Source organism: Barbus barbus, assembly GCF_936440315.1.
Source record: "Barbus barbus genome assembly, chromosome: 5".
Taxonomy (NCBI): domain Eukaryota; kingdom Metazoa; phylum Chordata; class Actinopteri; order Cypriniformes; family Cyprinidae; genus Barbus; species Barbus barbus.
The window spans coordinates 35,840,664-35,859,366 of record NC_136733.1 but is presented as its reverse complement, the minus strand read 5'-3'; the positions used below and the strand labels follow the sequence as shown (position 1 = coordinate 35,859,366).

At 37.9% G+C, this 18,703-nt stretch overlaps 2 protein-coding genes across 2 annotated transcripts in view; both read right to left on the bottom strand.

Moving 5' to 3' along the window:
- The window catches only part of LOC306869969 (CCN family member 1-like), a 1,026,947-nt gene that overhangs the window by 446,409 nt on the left and 561,835 nt on the right, over positions 1 to 18,703 (bottom strand). The window lies entirely within an intron of this gene.
- LOC306870444 (myosin heavy chain, fast skeletal muscle-like) lies at positions 6,967 to 14,683 on the bottom strand. The gene is made up of 29 exons (XM_079417722.1): positions 14,571 to 14,683; positions 14,300 to 14,449; positions 14,045 to 14,215; positions 13,642 to 13,960; positions 13,465 to 13,535; positions 13,232 to 13,319; positions 12,937 to 13,054; positions 12,729 to 12,852; positions 12,489 to 12,625; positions 12,140 to 12,395; positions 11,813 to 12,055; positions 11,509 to 11,685; positions 11,278 to 11,423; positions 11,106 to 11,196; positions 10,639 to 11,028; positions 10,435 to 10,561; positions 10,118 to 10,236; positions 9,836 to 10,032; positions 9,565 to 9,748; positions 9,294 to 9,459; positions 9,089 to 9,213; positions 8,677 to 8,985; positions 8,352 to 8,555; positions 8,140 to 8,265; positions 7,882 to 8,052; positions 7,631 to 7,735; positions 7,466 to 7,561; positions 7,218 to 7,349; positions 6,967 to 7,079 (listed from the first exon to the last, which is right to left on the bottom strand). The coding sequence occupies exons 1-29, from the start codon at positions 14,643 to 14,645 to the stop codon at positions 7,065 to 7,067; spliced, it is 4,632 nt and encodes a 1,543-aa protein (XP_079273848.1). The 5' UTR covers positions 14,646 to 14,683; the 3' UTR covers positions 6,967 to 7,064.

Sequence of the window (18,703 nt, the reverse complement as noted above, 5' to 3'; positions counted from 1 at the left end):
AGGTAATATTCATTTACAGTACAATGAAAATGTACAAGAACAACATGTATAAGGTTGACCATCATTGTAAATTCTTCAAAATGGGTGTTCTTTCTTCAAACAGGGACTACCCCTACAACATTTTGGGATTGACTGTGGAGTATTCATGGTTATGGTGAGTTGCCAAGCTCATTTTCAGGATGTTTATTGATGTCCACACAACATCCATTGTGTCCACACCATGTCCATTATGCCCATTAACGCTATTACTGAGCACCTCATTTTTATTAATCTTTGTGAATTTTTGCTCATACACAGACATGGCAAAATATCAGCCTTTATGCTTTTATATTATGTCTGGTACATAACTATGGAGGCAGCATTTGATTTCACCATTGTAAGTGAAGTCTTAGTGTTAACATAAAAATGTTTAATGTTAATTGTTTTGAATTACCTTACAACTGTTCTTATGTTCAGGATGACATGCCATATCAGATGGCTGCTCTGCAATCTTACTCTCTTCCATTTCCAACATGAAACTTTTGACAGTTAAAGATGTTCATTTATTGTCTGAATTGTGACTTTATGTTCTGTCATAACTGTGTTTTGATTCTGAACAGGTGTAGTGAATTGGAAAATATATTCAAAGAGACATAATGAAATGTACAGAAAGCCGTACACCATCTCTAGGTGCAGTCGCCTACAGTGCAGCCAGCTTTACAAAGACTGTGGGGATGGCTACCAGGGAAATGGACAACGGGGAGTGCTTTTGGGGTTTTACTCCTCAGATGACCACCTTGGCTACTGTAGCTGGGATTGCTTTACAGACGATGGAGGTCTTGGAACAGGCAAAGAGTGAAAGAGTGTGTATATGCGCGCGCACAGTGTGTCTTTACTGTAACAATTTTGGTTACTTGCAATTCATGTTTTCAATATAGTGTAAGATGTTGTTTTTTTTGTTTTTTTTACTCCATTAAAATTGTTAAATTGTGGAAATTAGTCATTATTTTACTATTTGATTTGTTCAAGTTAATTTCATTTGTATAGCACATATACAACAGGCTGACCAACATGCTTTACAGATTATACCACATACACAGAAAAACAGACCAGACAAAATTTAATATAACAACAAAAAAAAAAATGTATATATATTTAAAAAAAAGAAGGTATATGTTGTTATTTAGCTTAAAATACAAATGTTTCATTTAATGTTCACTGCTAAATATCACACAGTGTTTACTTTCTAAAATGTATGGAATGTTACATTGGTAGTTGAAATATGTATAGTTAAAAAATAAACATGAACAAAAGGCAGAGGACCTCAAAATGTGTATTTTAAACCTACTTCTATGGTTTTATGTCTGTAGTGCAAATTGCTGGGGCAAAAAAATAATAAAGAGAGCGCTGTCGTGTCATAAACCGTAAAAGCTTAGTTTATTATTATTAATGCCAAGATAAAAGTACAGAAAATATCAACATTATGTACAAAGAGGTGACATTATATGCAAAGCACCATTTATACATGTGTATATAACAATTAATAAATAGCGAGTGGAGGTGACGTATTTCCGCTCTTGAGTGGAGCTCCACTCGCCCTTGCCCGGACCAACATGGCGGACGCGTCGCGAGTGGAGGTGACGTATTTCGGCGAGTGGAGGTGACGTATTTCCGCTCTTGAGTGGAGCTCCACTCGCCCTATGTCTGCAGCTAGACCCTATTGCGTCCGTCAGAAAAATGCGAGACTCGAGAATGAAGTGGAAGCGGCCAGGTGTATGGAGCTTATAATATGACAAAACTATTTGAATTTGAATTATTGACCGTGTCATTTAACAAAACTGAATTATGTCGCACTTAACATAGTTCTGAATTAGATTTTTTTTAAACTTGAATAATGAATATTTGAAATTTATTAAAGTTTTTTAATAGACGTATTTTTAAACAGCATATTTTTTGTTCTGAATTATTTGACTGCAAATATCCAGTTTTAAAAAATACAGCTTCAAGTTTTTCAAAGAGCAGAAATTCAGATCTTACAGAAAGTAGGTCAGACGTCATCCACAGAGAAGAGTAGATGATCTCCGAAAAGTCGAACGAAGCATGTACTGCGACAGGGAGGGGATATGTTCGGTTCACTTCGGCTAGTTTTGTCCTGGCCACAACATATTAACTCGTGGGAGTGTGATAATATGTCATGGCCACGAAATCATTTTGTCGAGGTAATCCTGGAATCGCCACGCAGCTGCTGCTTTCTCTCGTAGTGGAAGTGTTTTGTGGGTCTCGGGGCAGACATTGCCATAGTTCAGGGCTTAAAGTTCTCTGGCACCGTGCCGGATCTCCGGCTGCAGGAAAAAAATAATAAAAATCCTACATTTAAAAAAAACTTGTTGATATCACTTTCGAGTCCATGAGTTCGCCTACCAATGGTATGAGAACAGCTTTCACTCTCAATCAAACTAACATTACTAGCCAATCAGCCAAAAAAAAGTTCAGGCTCAGGATTTTGTTTTTGCTTTAACCCCTGCATAGTTGCATAACGTAACATAATGGAAATTTATTATATGTGTTATTTGCTATTTCTCATTTCATGGGACTGCTATAGCGTTGTTTTCATGTCAGACACAGTTAACTATGACATTTTACACGTAGGCTACTTGTATTTTTACCTGGCAAACCAACTTGTACACGCATGGATTTTTTTTCTTTATTTATATCTCTGTAAAACATTTTTGATGGATCATCCAACGGGAATTCTATTACATTTTAAATGATCTTCATCATGTTTTCAACACTACCTACATGAGCTCAGTGAAATGTTCTATTGGTTGTTAATAATCTGCCCAGTAATTGGTTAAAGCAGACAAAAATATATATATATTTTTTTTTTTCGAGCCTGCCACGAAGAGCCGTGGAAGCGGCAGGATTTTGGGTGCACGAGCACCACTTGCGCACCGCCAGGAGATGGTCCTCACTGCAGAGCCCAGGATCCAGGGGGCGTGGTTGGATCTAGATCCAACTCCTCCCACCTTACATAGACCTAAACCTACCCGTCTCCACCCCCTGATCCCTAAACCCACCCCTAAACCTACCAATCTCCACCCCCTAGATGTGGATCCAACCCCGCCCCCTGGATCTTTGTTCTGCAGTGAGGGGCTACTGACCGCCAGCAAAACCGCCTACTTTCCTGCTATTCACAATTTGAATAAAAGTTTTAATAAATGAGTTTTGTCTACCTCATGTAAGAGATTTAATGCGGGTGTGGTTCGGGTCGGATAACGGGTTGGGTGTTCTGTCGATTACTGCGGGTATCAAACAGGACCCGTGCAGGAGATGCTATGTTGAGGGAACCACATATTTTTCTCATGGCCACGGGTTTAATGCATAAACAAACCTGTGTGACCATAGCAACCTGGGATTATCAGAAATTGATTTATTAATATATTAAATTTTGAATGAAGAGATTGTTATATTAATTATTACAAATTGTAAGATTATTAAATTATTTTAACCATAGGCCTAGGCTACCGGACTGTATTGTGCGCGATGTAGACAGCATTCGAATGAAGTTTATCATGAATAAATGACAAAGTACATAAAATAAAATAGGCCTACAAGAAAACATTTTTATCCATCCCAAGTCCATTAACTGTTCGTCTTTTTCCATAACATTTGTTTATTATTATTCTTATTGGTTATATAGCCTACTGTAAATGCCGACAAGCCAATAAAGCTTTGATTATGCTACATGACTTACGGAATTTTTTTACTGGAAATGCAGTTTAAAGGTTGAATTTAACATATATTTAATTCGGCTAATTAATAGACTATTATAAACAGTGTTTCGTTGAGGAATGAATCATTTGCGTAGTTTCATTTGTAAATGAAAACACAGCACGCTCATTGTCACATATGGGTGTAAATACAATCATAAAGTCAAAACTTCATTGGCATAATTGTCAGGTGCTTACAGTATTTGCAAATGAAGGTAGCATATTAATAATACTAGCATAATTATAAAGAACGTTAATTAGGTAAAGCTCTACACGAATTGAAAGGGAAATAAGTAAGGGATAATGTACAGGCAGCCTGTAGTTATCGCGAAATAAGCCCCGACAGTGTGATCAGGACCCGACGTGAATATGAATTTGAAACATTTTATTTGCATATTTGTTTTAAATTAAACTTTTTATCCTTCCGCGAAACGATATAGTACCACGTGACTAACATTCAAACGAATGTAACGTTACGTTAGCAAGACAATTGATAACATCTACATATGAATATATATATAAGTATTTTATTTATTTACAAGTATTAAATTGCACATTTCCATTAATTGTGAACTGTGACATTGTAAATGTGGTCCCAGCGGGGATGTTGAAGTTGATGTTTTTGGTAGAGTCAGCGAAAGTTTCCTCTATGGACTTTTTGTTGATTGCACCTAAAATCACACTTATCATAAAACTATGTTGGTGATTGAATTTTATGATAAATATTATATTTAATACGAACACTTACTGCTTGCCAAGCTGTTGTCAGGATTTGATGAGTATACTGCTCCATTTCTGTCTGTCAGCGGTGGTCGGAGTCCAGTAAATCTTTAAACGGTAATCTTTGTTGGCGCGGAGGGATTTTAAACATACAAGTAGTACCGGCTATGCGTTATTACTTTGGAGCGGTTATTATTTGAAAAGAACGAACCTGCAAATGTCTCAACTGACCAATCAGAATCAAGCATTCCAGAGAGCCGTGTAATAAGCATATATAACAATAAATATAAAAATATAACCCTAACCAGTTAATATAATAATATAATTATAATATTATTATTAGCCTTATAATAATAACATACAAATATTAAATAAAAAGACACGATCAGTTAACGGATTTACAAGACTGTGGGTTGGAGAAAAATATTTGATCCATCTCTGATAATCCCAAATTGCTATGTCAACACAGGTTTGTTTATGTATTAAACTCGTATTATGCGCATCTCTTGTTTATAAGAGCAAAAAATTCTGATTGGCTAGTAATGTTAGTTTGATTGAGAGTGAAAGCTGTTCTCATACCATTGGTAGGCGAACTCATGGACTCGAAAGTGATATCAACAAGTTTTTTTTAAATGTAGGATTTTTATTATTTTTTTCCTGCAGCCGGAGATCCGGCACGGTGCCAGAGAACTTTAAGCCCTGAACTATGGCAATGTCTGCCCCGAGACCCACAAAACACTTCCACTACGAGAGAAAGCAGCAGCTGCGTGGCGATTCCAGGATTACCTCGACAAAATGATTTTGTGGCCATGACATATTATCACACTTAATATGTTGTGGCCAGGACAAAACCTAAGTGAACCGAACATATCCCCTCTCTGTCGCAGTACATGCTTCGTTCGACTTTTCGGAGATCATCTACTCTTCTCTGTGGATGACGTCTGACCTACTTTCTGTAAGATCTGAATTTCTGCTCTTTGAAAAACTTGAAGCTGTATTTTTTTTAAACTGGATATTTGCAGTCAAAGGATTCAGAACAAAAAATCTGCTGTTTGAAAATACATGTCTATTAAATTTCAAATATTCATTATTCAAGTTTAAAAATCTAATTCAGAACAATGTTAAGTGCGACATAATTCAGTTTTGTTAAATGACACGGTCACTAATTAAATTCAAATAGTTTTGTCATATTATAAGCTCCATACACCTGGCCGCTTCCACTTCATTCTCGAGTCTCGCATTCTTCTGGCGGACGCGCGGATGAGCGGAGCGTGCGCGAGCCGAGGCGCGATGCCAGTCAAGACTAACCGATTCATGATTTATTATTTTAATTCGTTTTTTTTTTAATTATTAATATTGAATGGCGAATTCGTAAATAATCACGTTAGTACATTCGGCAGGCAACAACAACAACATAAATATGTAGTGCAGCGGGAATTCACCCAGTGCTCCCTATGGCCGGTCCGCCCCTGCTGCAGGTATAAGTTTGGAGAATGCAGTTTTCACTCCTGTAGATAACCTTTAGGCCTATGGGAACGAAACCATATTATCGACTCAAACACAGGACTGACAAACATTTTCTACTGCTATCTGAATGTGGCTATTGTATAGTTTTTGTTTGTTTTTAAAGAAAGGGCTAATTGAATAGAACATGATCTTAGTAAGTGTGATTGAAAGGTTTTTTTTTTTGTTTATCGACTAAAACAGGTTATTTCGCTGCACTATTTTGTTGGTAACAAATGGATGTGATGTCAAATTAGATCAATCATATTGCATATTTATTCTATTTTAATCCTGAAAGTCATACACCTAAATCATAGATTGAATTTTTCATTAACCGACAGATGTTGAAACCATTAATGGGCAGTTTTCAGCTCAAAGAGTCCACTATTGTAGCCTCCAAGGTATTATTCCACTCCATTTCTTTTGGAGTTATTGCTGTCATGGCAAAATTTCCACTCAAACATTTACATTTATAAGCTACATTTGTTATACGCCTTTATCTAAATCAACATATTGCTTTCAATTTATAGTCTGCATGTTTTATCCATTCATGCACTTTTTATTATTATTTGAGAATCAAACCCATAACCTATATTCAGAGAAAGATTTATTTTAGTAATTCATATTCTTTGAACTGGTGGCCCTTTTGCCATCTAAATTCTATTAAATAACCAACTCGCCGTCTTCACCACATCTAGATGTCTAAATGCATTGAGTTGCTGCCATGTGATTGGCTGATTAGCAATTTGTGTTACCAAGCAATTGAACAGGTGTACCTAATAAAGTGGCCGGTGAGTGTAAGTTTAATTAACTTATAGTACTTTTTTCTTGCATGAGTGGAGGAAACCTTTATGAACAAGTTTTGTTTACATTATTGACAGCTGTTATGTGTATTAGAATGTTAGAAAATTTCAATATTGAAGTGTCATTTGTTTTTAATTAATTAATTTATTTGAGTATAAAATTGCTCTGAAAATCACTCCAAAACAAATGTCTAGTAAGCACAGATTTATTTCAAAATGAATATTACATGTAATCTACTGAACAATCATATTATGACTTCAGTAGAGGCTCCCATCAGGTTTGAGGGTTTCACTCTTCTTTGGCCTGAGACAAGAAAAAAAAAAGACATACATAAGTCATGTAAATAAAATTTTCAAGCATAAGCTAAATGGTGTACGTTTCGTCTCAGTAAATGCAAGAAAGCATGTACTTTACTAAAGATTCTGCTATTATGCAACTGACCTTTCCAGCATCACGGCTCTTGGCTCTGAGCTTGTTGACTTGAGACTCAGCAATGTCAGCACGCTCCTCAGCCTCCTCCAGCTCATGCTGCACCTTCCTCAACTTGGACAGATGAGTGTTGCCATGCTCCTCCTAAAGAGTAAAAATTTTAGTGTGTTTGTTAATTAAGCTGTGAAACAGTGATACTGTTCCAGTAGATAAATGACTAATTAATTAATAATGAAAGTGTCAAGATTTCTTTAACATACCGCCTCCTCAGCCTGCCTCTTGTAGGTTTTGACCTTCAACTGCAGCTTATCAACCAGATCCTGAAGTCTGTTGACGTTCTTCTTATCCTCCTCAGTCTACAAACAATAAAAAAAATCATAGATTTGTTTGGATAAACCTATGGATATGGTAGGGTATGATCATACCTGATAAGACAGCTCTTTCACTCTCCTCTCATATTTGCGGACACCCTTAATAGCATCAGCTCCACGTCTCTGCTCTGCTTCAACTTCAGCCTCAAGCTCACGAACCTTTGATAGCACAAAACAAATAAGTGAACTAAGTTTCCAAGATGGTGCTTTAATTTTAGGAATATGTATAAATTACATCTTCAAGAGATTTTATGCTAAAATTATAGTTTATTTGAAAAAAATAAAATCCTTTAAAAAATATTTACCCTGCTCTCCAACTTCTGGAGTTGTTTCTTTCCTCCCTTCATGGACAGATTCTCAGCCTCATCCAGACGGTGCTGCAGGTCCTTCACAGTGACCTCCAGATTCTTCTTCATCCTCTCAAGGTGAGCACTGGTGTCCTGCTCCTTCTTGAGTTCTTCTGCCATCATTGCAGCCTTTTGCATTAATATAGATATATATTAGATCCACATTTTTAAGTACACAAGTGTTTTGTGAAACATTTGGCAGCTACGGTTTCTCACATCAGTGATGGCTTTCTTGGCCTTCTCCTCTGCGTTTCTGGCTTCCTGTACAGTATCGTCAACTTCACTCTGGATCTGAACAAGGTCAGATTCAAGCTTCTTCTTGGTGTTCAGGAGACTTGTGTTCTGCAATATGGAAAGCATCAGTATAAACACTTTAAACAATGCTTTCAATTTCATTAACTTCACTGTAAAAAATAATATGCCCTAACCTGAGAGTGTAGCAGCCCAACACGCTCACTGGCGTCCACCAGCTCTTGTTCAGCCACTTTGCGGCCTCTCTCTGTCTGCTCCAGAGCAGCTCTCAGCTCCTCAATCTCAGCTTGCATCAGAGTGTTTCTACGCTCCACCATGGCCACCTGCTCCTTCATGTCTTCATGTCCTCTCAGAGCATCATCAAGGTGCAGCTGGGCATCCTGAATATAACAATAGAATTACAGTAAGCTTTTGATGTCCTTTCTGTTGGCCTTTCACTTGACCTAGCTTTGATTATACAAACATATTTATGCACCCCAAAGCCAAAAAGAAGTCATATACCTTGAGTTGTCCCTGAACGTTCCTGAGCTGTTTCTGGGCCTCAGAAGCCTGGCGATTGGCATGGCTCAGCTGAATCTCCATCTCATTAAGGTCTCCCTCCATCTTCTTCTTGATTCTCAGGGCATCATTCCTGCTCCTGACCTCAGAGTCCAGAGTGCTCTGCATGGATTCAATGACTCTCTGGCTGTTCCGCTTGATCTGCTCCATTTCCTCATCCTTCTCTGCAAGCTTCCTGTCAATCTCACCCTTGACCTGGTTTAGCTCAAGCTGGATACGGAGAATCTTGGACTCTTCATGCTCCAGGGTACCCTATGAAAAAAAAAAAACATTTACATTTCAGATTGAACATATGCATTGACAACACAATATAATGCTTCTAGCAAGAATTACATATTATTCTCAGTATACTCACTTCAGCTTCCTCCAGGGCGGTCTGAATCTCAGACTTCTCAGTCTCCACTGTCTTCTTGGCCTTTTCCAGCTCATGAATGCTCTTACCAGTCTCACCTAACTGCTCTGTCAGATCTGAAATCTCCTCTGTAGAAAGGAAAAATATAATCTGTATCATTATTGGCATTCATTAATCATATGTTTACTTTTTAATGTTTCAATCTTACGCTGTAGATTCTTGTTTTCTCTCTTGAGTGTCTCCAGGTGATCCAGAGTCTCCTCATAAGAGTTCTTCATCTTGAACAGCTCAGTGCTGAGTGAACGAGCCTCTTTCTGGGCACCTTCCAGCTCTGCCTGACCTTCCTCATATTTCTGCTTCCATTCTGCCAGGACCTTTGGTGAAGATATTTCAAGGTCAAGTTTATTTAGAACATCTTTAAAAAAGCCCATTTTAGCAATGATTTAGGGAGAGAATATCATATGATTAATTTGTTTTACCTTGTCAAAGTTCCTTTGCTTCTTGTCAAGGTTGGCAGCCAAAGCATTGGCTCTCTCCACATCAATCATGAGGTCCTCCACCTCACCCTGGAGTCTCTGTTTGGTCTTCTCCAGAGATGCACATTTGGAATTTACAGCCTCAATTTGTTCCTCTGCCTCCTGCAGGCGCTGAGCCAGCTTCTTCCTACAATGAATTTGTAAACATCAGTTTTAACATGAAAGCCTTTTTCCCATATGAACAAATAGTAATCAGCTTTTGTGATGTTCATACTTGGACTCTTCAAGTTCCTCTGTGCGCTGAATGGCATCAGTTTCATATTTGGTTCTCCACTGAGCAACTTCACTGTTGGCCTTTGACATTCCCCGCTGCAGCTCAGCCTTTGCCTCCTGCTCTTCCTCAAACTGCTCACGGAGCAGGTCACAGTCATGACGGGCTGATTGCACAGCATGAGCCAGTGCATTCTTAGCCTAGGAGACAAAGTCACATAATATTAGATTTATTGCCTAGCTACATGGTCAAAATTGTGTGTTTGTTTTGACTATGCTATATTACCTTAACTTCCTCTTCAATCTGCCTCTTAAACTCTTCAATTTGTTGAGTGAAAGCTTGTTTGCCTCTGGTGAGCTGAGAAACCAAAGCCTCCTTCTCCTCCAGCTGACGGCCAAACTCACCTGTGTAAATTTAAACTCACTGTGTCAGATTGTGTTAATGGCTCCAACAGTTAATATCAAAACAAACTATATAAAACAAAATTTAAATGTATGTTTTCTCTAATAAGACTTTGTCAGATATTCAGTGCTGAATAATGTTACACCATACTCAATTACTACTGAAGTACTATTAATTTCTTTGTGATTATTTTTGGTTACCATTTTCAGTTTGAAGTCTTGCTCTTTGAGCACTGAGGTCATTAATCTGGCGAAGGTTCTCGTCATTCTTAGACTTTATTTCACTAAGTTGGTCCTCAAGTGTGCGGGACATTTTCTCAAGATTGGCCTAAAAATACAAAAATCATTAGATGTTTGAAAAACTTCAAGACATGTTCTATAATCTTTAGGCATAAAATTCCCAACCTTTGCTTTGGCAACAGTCTCCATGTTGCTGGAGAGATCATCAATCTCCATTTTGTATTCACTCTTCTCTTTCTCAAGCTTCTGCTTGACACGCTGGAGGTTGTCGATTTGCTCTCCCAACTCGGCCACAGTGTCTGCCTGCTTCTTACGGAGGGCAGCAGCCGTAGCTTCATGCTGGAGAGTGGACTCTTCAAGATCACGACGCAGCTTCTGGAATTCAGCTTCACGCTTCTTATTCATCTCAATCTGAGCAGCAGTGGCTCCTCCAGCCTCCTCAAGCCTCTCACTGATCTCCTCAAGTTCCCTGGAGAGATCAGCTCTCTGCTTCTCAACCTTGGCACGAGCAGCACGCTCAGCCTCAATCTCTTCCTCCAGTTCCTCAATGCGAGCCTACAGTGGAAAGTAGTTAATCAGAATTTTAAGTGATCTGGATTTGATCAAAATCTCTCAGTCTCTCAATTTGATACCTGAAGCTCCTTGATCTTCTTCTGGAGTTGAGCTCCCAGAGATTGTTCATCTTCAATCTTGCTGAGCAGCTGGCTTGTTTCAAAGTCTTTCCTGTGGGAGTTCAATAATGAGTTTTTTAAACAATAACAAATTTTTAAAAAAGTTTTCTTTAAAAGATTATCTTTTAATTACTTTTTAATTTTCTCCTCAGATTGCTGTTTGTCATTTTCTAGGTCCATGATGGACTCTTGGGCTAATTTCAGGTCTCCTTCAAGCTTTCTCTTGGCTCTCTCCAGGTCCATGCGGAGCTTCTTCTCTTGTTCAAGGGAACCCTCAAGCTATTGGACAGTGATAAAGAAAATATTTTCAGGGTAAAAAAATAATAATTTAATTAATTAATGGCATGTTTAGTTAGTAACTCACATCATCAACTTGCTGTTCAAGTTTTGTCTTGGATTTGGTCAGGGTGTTGACTTTGTCCTCCTCTGCCTGGAGATCATCCAAGGTCTGCTGATGTGCCTCTTGGAGGGCTTTCTTCTCCTTTGTAAGCTTGGCAATGCTCTCATCCTGAGCTGCCATTTCCTCAGTCAAGTTCTTTACCTGTGTGAATTTTTTGTTCCAAATGAGCTTGTTTTTTGTTGTTGTTGTTGTTGTTTTTACAATACATATTCTGCATCATCATGTAAAACAGAGATTAATCTAATCTTAAACCAACATAATCTCCAACCTTATTCTCAGTGGCATGTTTCTCCTTTTCTACTTTAGCCAATGTGAGCTCCAGGTCATCAATGTCTTTCTTCAGCTCAGAGCACTCATCCTCCAGTTTCCTCTTCTTGGCTGTCAGTTCAGCATTGATCTCTTCCTCATCCTCCAGTCTTTCAGTTGTCTCTTTGAGTTTAGCTTCCAGCTGGATTTTGCTCTTGATCAGACCCTCACACCTCTCCTCAGCATCTGAGAGATTCTCAGATTCCTGTTTGGAAAATATATCACTATCACTGGAAACCATACTGTTAATTTTAATGGAGCCAAAATTCAGTTAATTAGGTAAACTCACAGATGCTACTTGCAGCTGCAGATCATTTTTCTCTTGCATCAGTGACACCATCTTCTCTTCAAGCTCCTTCTTTTTTGCTTCAGCCTTGGCAAGATTTTCTTTGCATTTTGTATAGTCCTCTTTCATGTTTGCCAACTCCTTCTCAGTCTCAGCACTCTTCAGCAGAGGCTTAATCTTGTAGTAAACCTTCATCCATGGCCAGTGTTTGACATTCATGAATGAGCGAACGTTGTATTGGATGGTGTAAATGGACTCCCTAAGAATAATTCATTATTAAATGCCATAATTATCATTATTTACCATTCACAGAGGTATCATTGATATTATCTTTATTCATGACATTACTCACCTCCTCTCCATCATCTTCACAAACTCCCTCCTCATCAAGTAACCACGGGAAAGAGCCTGAGTCATTGTAACCAGAGCGGCCAGTTTCTCATCACGCATCTCCTCAAGAGTACCCAGAAGACCAGCTTTGAAGAACACCTGAATTTGCAACAAATCAAGAGATATTAATTTAAACAGAATGAGCATAAACAATCGATCGTGATTATTGAATGTTTTAAATGCTGTAAAGCAAAATATGAACCTTTGTGTGTCCAAATCTGTACTGGTCGTGATCAACGTCGATGGATCCCAGGAGTTTCTCAGAAGCCTTCTTGTTGTCAATAAACTGTCCCTCTGGGATTACACTGGCATTCAGCACCTTGTATCTGTTGAAGATCAATCAAAATGCTTCATATCCTCTAATTAAAAGCCTCACACAGAAAATGGTGTTTTCATGTGGTCCCATTTACCTCTGCTTGAAGTCACCATAGAGGATTCTGCTGGGGAAGCCCTTTCTGCAGATTCTGATGCCCTCCAGCACACCGTTACACCTCAGCTGGTGGATAACCAGGTGGTTCTCCATGAGACCTATAAAGAACAGTTTAGATTATGAGCTTGGTAAATTGACATCATAATTATATATATATATATATATATATATATATATATATATATATATATATATATATATATATATATATATATATATATTACCTATAAAATATTGTTAATGTCAAAATATCTGTAAGCCCTTTATAATTTTACCTGGGGTCTTGGACTCATTGGGAATCAGACAACGCACAAAGTGAGGGTGAGTGCTCCTCAAGTTGGTCATGAGCTTGCCCAAGTTCTCCTGTTTAATCATGAATTGTTACAGCTTTCTTAGTCACATTCTCTGTTGTTTATATATAAATTTTTATCTGACTTAGAGTCAAGCAAGCTGAGACACAGTCACACAGTGCAACATTATTCACATTTGGTCTCAAACAAAGACATACTCTAAATTGAGAAGATACAGTCTGCATGGAACCACCCTTCTTCTTGCCTCCCTTCTTGCCACCACCGCTCTCTAAGCAAATGAAAAGACAATGGAAGATGCATATTGTAATAACCAGAAGAAAGTGCAACATTAAATCAATGTTTGGTTAATTAAATTAATTCAATTCAATTAACACTTAAATTTGTTTCATTACCCTCAACAACAGGTGGGTAGATAGTAGCCAGCAGTTTGACAGAAGACTTCTGGTAAAGCTGCAAAACAGACTCATTCAGTGGATCCTTGTTCTTGTCCAACCAGCCAGAAATGTTGTAGTCCACAGTTCCAGCGTAGTGCACCAGGGAGAAGTGGGCCTCAGCTTTGCCTTTGGCAGGCTTTGGTTTCTGGAAAGCATTGCACTTGCCAAGATGCTGATCATACAGCTTGTTCTTGAAGGAAGTGTCTGTAGCTTTAGGGAACATGCACTCCTCTTCAAGGATAGAGAAGATACCCATGGGCTGTTTATAAAAGAATATTTATTATTAAAAATGTATACTTTTGAAAACGGAAAATGGAAATTAAGTTCATAAACCAGTAAAAACCTTCTCAATGAGCTCAATGCAAGCAGCCAAGTCCATGCCGAAGTCAATGAACTCCCAAACAATGCCCTCCTTCTTGTACTCCTCTTGTTCCAGCACAAACATGGTGTGGTTGAAAAACTGTTGCAGTTTCTCGTTAGTGAAGTTGATGCACAGCTGCTCCATGCTGTTGAACTGGAGAAAGAAACAGGACCATTTACTGACTGCTGAATGTAACTCAATTTGCCATAAAGAGAGGTAAACATAAAAGATTCCTACATCAAAGATCTCAAAGCCAGCAATATCCAGCACACCAATGAAGAAATTTCTTTGTTGTTTTGTGTCCAACATCTGGTTGATACGAATGACCATCCACAAGAACATCCTCTCATAGATAGATTTGGACAAGGCGCTAACAGAGTTGTACACCTGTAAGTAGAATAGAGGGGATATTTTATTAAACACTTTTTGATTTTGCAATAATTAGTCAGATTCAATCATGATTTTCAGGCTGAACACAAGGACATGCTGGAAATATGTTACTACATACCTGTGGCACTGTCTGACCTTTGGTCACAAACTCATTTCCGACCTTGACTCTGGGGTAGCACAAAGCCTTCAGCATATCAGCAGAGTTCAAACCCAGAAGGTAGGCGATTTTGTCAGCCTCTGCAATTTGAAAGGGTACAAAACATCCATACATTTCTTGCCTTGAAAAAAAAATTTTCCCTTCATGAAAATAGAAAGAATCAGTGCTTTTGATTCTCTCAATCTAAACACTGCATGTGGTCACGCACATTAGTACTATTTAGTCTCACCCTCTGTGCCATCAGGCTCAGCCTGCTCCTCACGCTGCTTCTGCTTGAACTTCATGTTACCATGATGGAGCACAGCTCCAGTGAATTTATAGATGCCCATCTTCTCCTCAGCAGTGAAGCCCAGAATGTCAATAGCAGTCTGGAAATTACAGAGAAGAATGAATTCTATGATCAGCCATATTTATATAGAATACATTAATAAAAAAACAGCATTGACTCACATCAGTAGCAACCAGCTCCTCTTTATCATCTATGCTTGCCACTGTGATCTGACCCATACTGCACATAGGGAAGTCATATGGGTTGGTGGTGATGAGCGTCATCTCTGTAAAATACACAGAGCATTTATGAAAGAGTATTATCTGGTATTGTCTGAGCATTTGCAATATTTTCTGGCATCAAAACATAGAATCAAATATGTCCATCTACCAATCAGCTCAGGCTTATGGTTGGTCATCATCTGGTAAAAGATGTGGTAGCCTCTCTCATCTGGAAGCTGGAATGTGACTCTAGACTTCTCCAGCAGATCTGTTGAGAGAATGTACTTCATTGAAGACTGACAGACAAAGACAAACGTAGGATGCATAAATGAAATTTAATCATGTCCACCTACATGTCTCAATGTCAGCACTGGCCAGTTTTCCTGATGTGCCAAAGTGAATTCTGATGAATTTACCCTGTTTTAAACAAAATAAGATGACACATGAATAATAGCAACGCTAATAATTTTACAGAAATATTTGTATAGAAAAATCCAACATAATTAACGAACTGTACTGCAAATAAAAAGTGGTGAACTTACAAAACGAGAGGAGTTGTCATTTCTCACAGTCTTGGCATTACCATAAGCCTCAAGCAGAGGGTTGGCAGCAATGATCTGATCCTCAAGAGAACCCTGCATTGGTTGAAGGGTGTTTTATTATTATTATTTTTATTATCATTATGATTATTATTATTATCATCTAGGCATTCATATATTTTTAGATAGTCTCATACCTGCATTTTGCCGGCAGCCTGCTCTTTCTTCTTGTCACCATGAACCGCAACTGTGGCAAAGTACTGGATGACACGTTTGGTGTTCACAGTCTTTCCAGCACCGGATTCTCCACTGGTTTATTAAAGATGAGAAGACAAACACTGATAAAAAATATGCACCTTACAGAAGACAGAACTATTCAGTATATGTATATATATATATATATATATATAAACTTGCATCTGTTGCCATAGTTAATGAAATTAAAATACTTACGTAATAAGGACAGACTGGTTTTCTCTATCTGTTGATTGCAATTTGCAACATTTCTGGTAAATCTTTCTTTCATATACAGCAACATTTAATTAAATCTATAGAATTAACTTCTGTAAGGTCTTACCAGTCTGCATGAACTGATAGGCATTGTCAGAGACAGAGAAGATGTGGGGTGGGGCCTCCATACGCTTTTTGCCTCTGTAGGCAGCCACCACTTCTGCATCATACACTGGGAGCCACTTGTAGGGGTTCACAGTAGCGCAGAACAGCCCAGAGTAGGTCTGAAATGAGCAGAGAAGTAGTCAGATTGCAACAATACTGAGAAAAATGAACTTAAATGCTGTTTTACTTTGCTTCAGAACCTACGTAGATCATCCATGCAGCATAACGCTCTTTGAGGTTATACAGCACAGAGGGTTCATTGAGATGGGTCATCATGGCCATGTCCTCAATCTTATCAAACTTGGGAGGATTCATTGGGTGGACGTCATCCTCCTTAGCAACTCTTTCCTATAAATTTGGTCCATTAAATATAGCAGAAAATAAATTAAATATGTAATAAATGTATGTACAGGGTATCTAGTTGAAATGTTGAAAATTCACCTCCTTAGTGTCATTCACAATAACAGTGACTTTGCCACCGTCTTTGCTCTTGATTGTTCCCTTGACGTACAGCTCTTTAGGATCAACCACATAGCAGGCAGACTTGGCATCAAATGGTTTGCTCTGAGCCTCGATTCTCTCCTTCTCAGGCTTACGTAGGTAAATGGCGGCCTTGCCATAAAGGGCCATCTCTGCGTCCGTACTCATGGTGGCGGTTTACTAAAATTTAGAGGAAAAAAAAAATACTACTAGTGATCAGGTACACAATCCACGTAAAGAATTCACTGAGGGTCTCGTGTAGGTCAGGTCTTTATGGATTCATGGAGTATTAAAAAGTGAAGAAGCCTATTAAAATAAAAAGTGAACACACTAGTCTTTAATTGATGGTGTGCCTGATTAGATCTGCTGCAGAAGATTAGATCTGCAGCACAAGATGCAATTTGCTGATGAACTTTAATACATTTAATACAGAACTGTTGGTCTCTCTTTTATTTATATATACCACTGTGTACATGCACTGTGTGTAAAATGTGTCCCTAATCACACTTAAATTCTTCTTGGACATGTGTAAAACCTTTTAATCTCATTAATCAAAAATAGCAGCACATCTACAATAAGCAGTCTACATGGATTTGACAAAAGACCGGCTTATATTCAACCAAATTTGTAATGCAGTAACTACCACCTACCTTCCTTGAGACCAGATGAAATCTTCACAGCCCTGCCAAGAAATTCAGTTAAACATAAACTATATTTAGTCATAGATGTCAATGTAAAATCAATGTTTATTTTACTTTAAAATAATATCTTATTAAAGACTTTATCTTCTGTCATATCAACTGGTTTAGCTCACTCACATAATTAACAAAACCAAATGCAAAGTACTTCAGCTTCTTACCACAAGTTGGAACTCCTCTAGTCTCCTCTGAGACTGGTCATGCTCTCGTCCACACTTATATTGAGGTCAGTTTGCACACTAAGCAGAAGCTATATATGGACAAGCTTTGGAGTTTTATTTTATGGGAAGAAGCTACATCTATTCTCAGTCATCGACATATATGACGGCCTTTTACAGTTATAGCTATCACATACATTTGACAACACATTACTTCAAAAAGATGTTCACATTTGGATTAAATTACATGATAGATTTAAATGTCATAGTTATCTTTCATAAGAAGTATCATATAATAGTTTAACATTTACATATTTTTATATATCTGTTTACATATATACATTTACACACTTTCATTTTAAATGAACTTAAAATAAAAAATAATTTCCTTTCTGCATAGGCATTGGACTGTGAATGATTTTAATGATCTTCACTGGGAAATTATTTAATTATCTATTAGGGATACTATTTTGTTGCAGTTTATATTGGAGTAATATCAAAACATATAATGACACATTTGAGATCTCATTTTTTGTAACTCAAGAATACCTAATATAACAGATGTACAAGCCTGTATAAATAACGATTGACCAATGGTTTCCCAATCTCTCTCATAGAAAATAAAAAATACCATGATAGTTCACTGCCTGTATAAGTACTGAAGTGTCTATAATGCAAACTGATCCTTTATATGATTGGGATGGGTAAACTATATTACTTGACTGGTCCAGGGGAAAGATTCAGTGTTTCATTCATTTGCTTTGCCATGAACACTGCAGTGTTTCTATTTTATTGCTGTTTACTGCAGTGTTTCTATATTTTAATGTAAAGCATCTTTAAACTTCATTAGGACACAGTTGTCATATAATGTACAAAGTATGCGATATGACGATTTTTGTTCGTGGACTATAAAAATGTCTCCACGATCTGCTTTTGAAGAAATATAGTAGTATCGTGCTACAGCGCATTCTATCAGCTGCAGCTGCGCCTCCGTCATGTACAACACCACATGCATTCACATCAGTGTTCACTCAGCAGTAGAGTTTCTGCACACTGAGTCCGAAATTTTCGCATGCGTTTTTTCGCATTCGCAATCTTAAAAATTCGTCACGCAC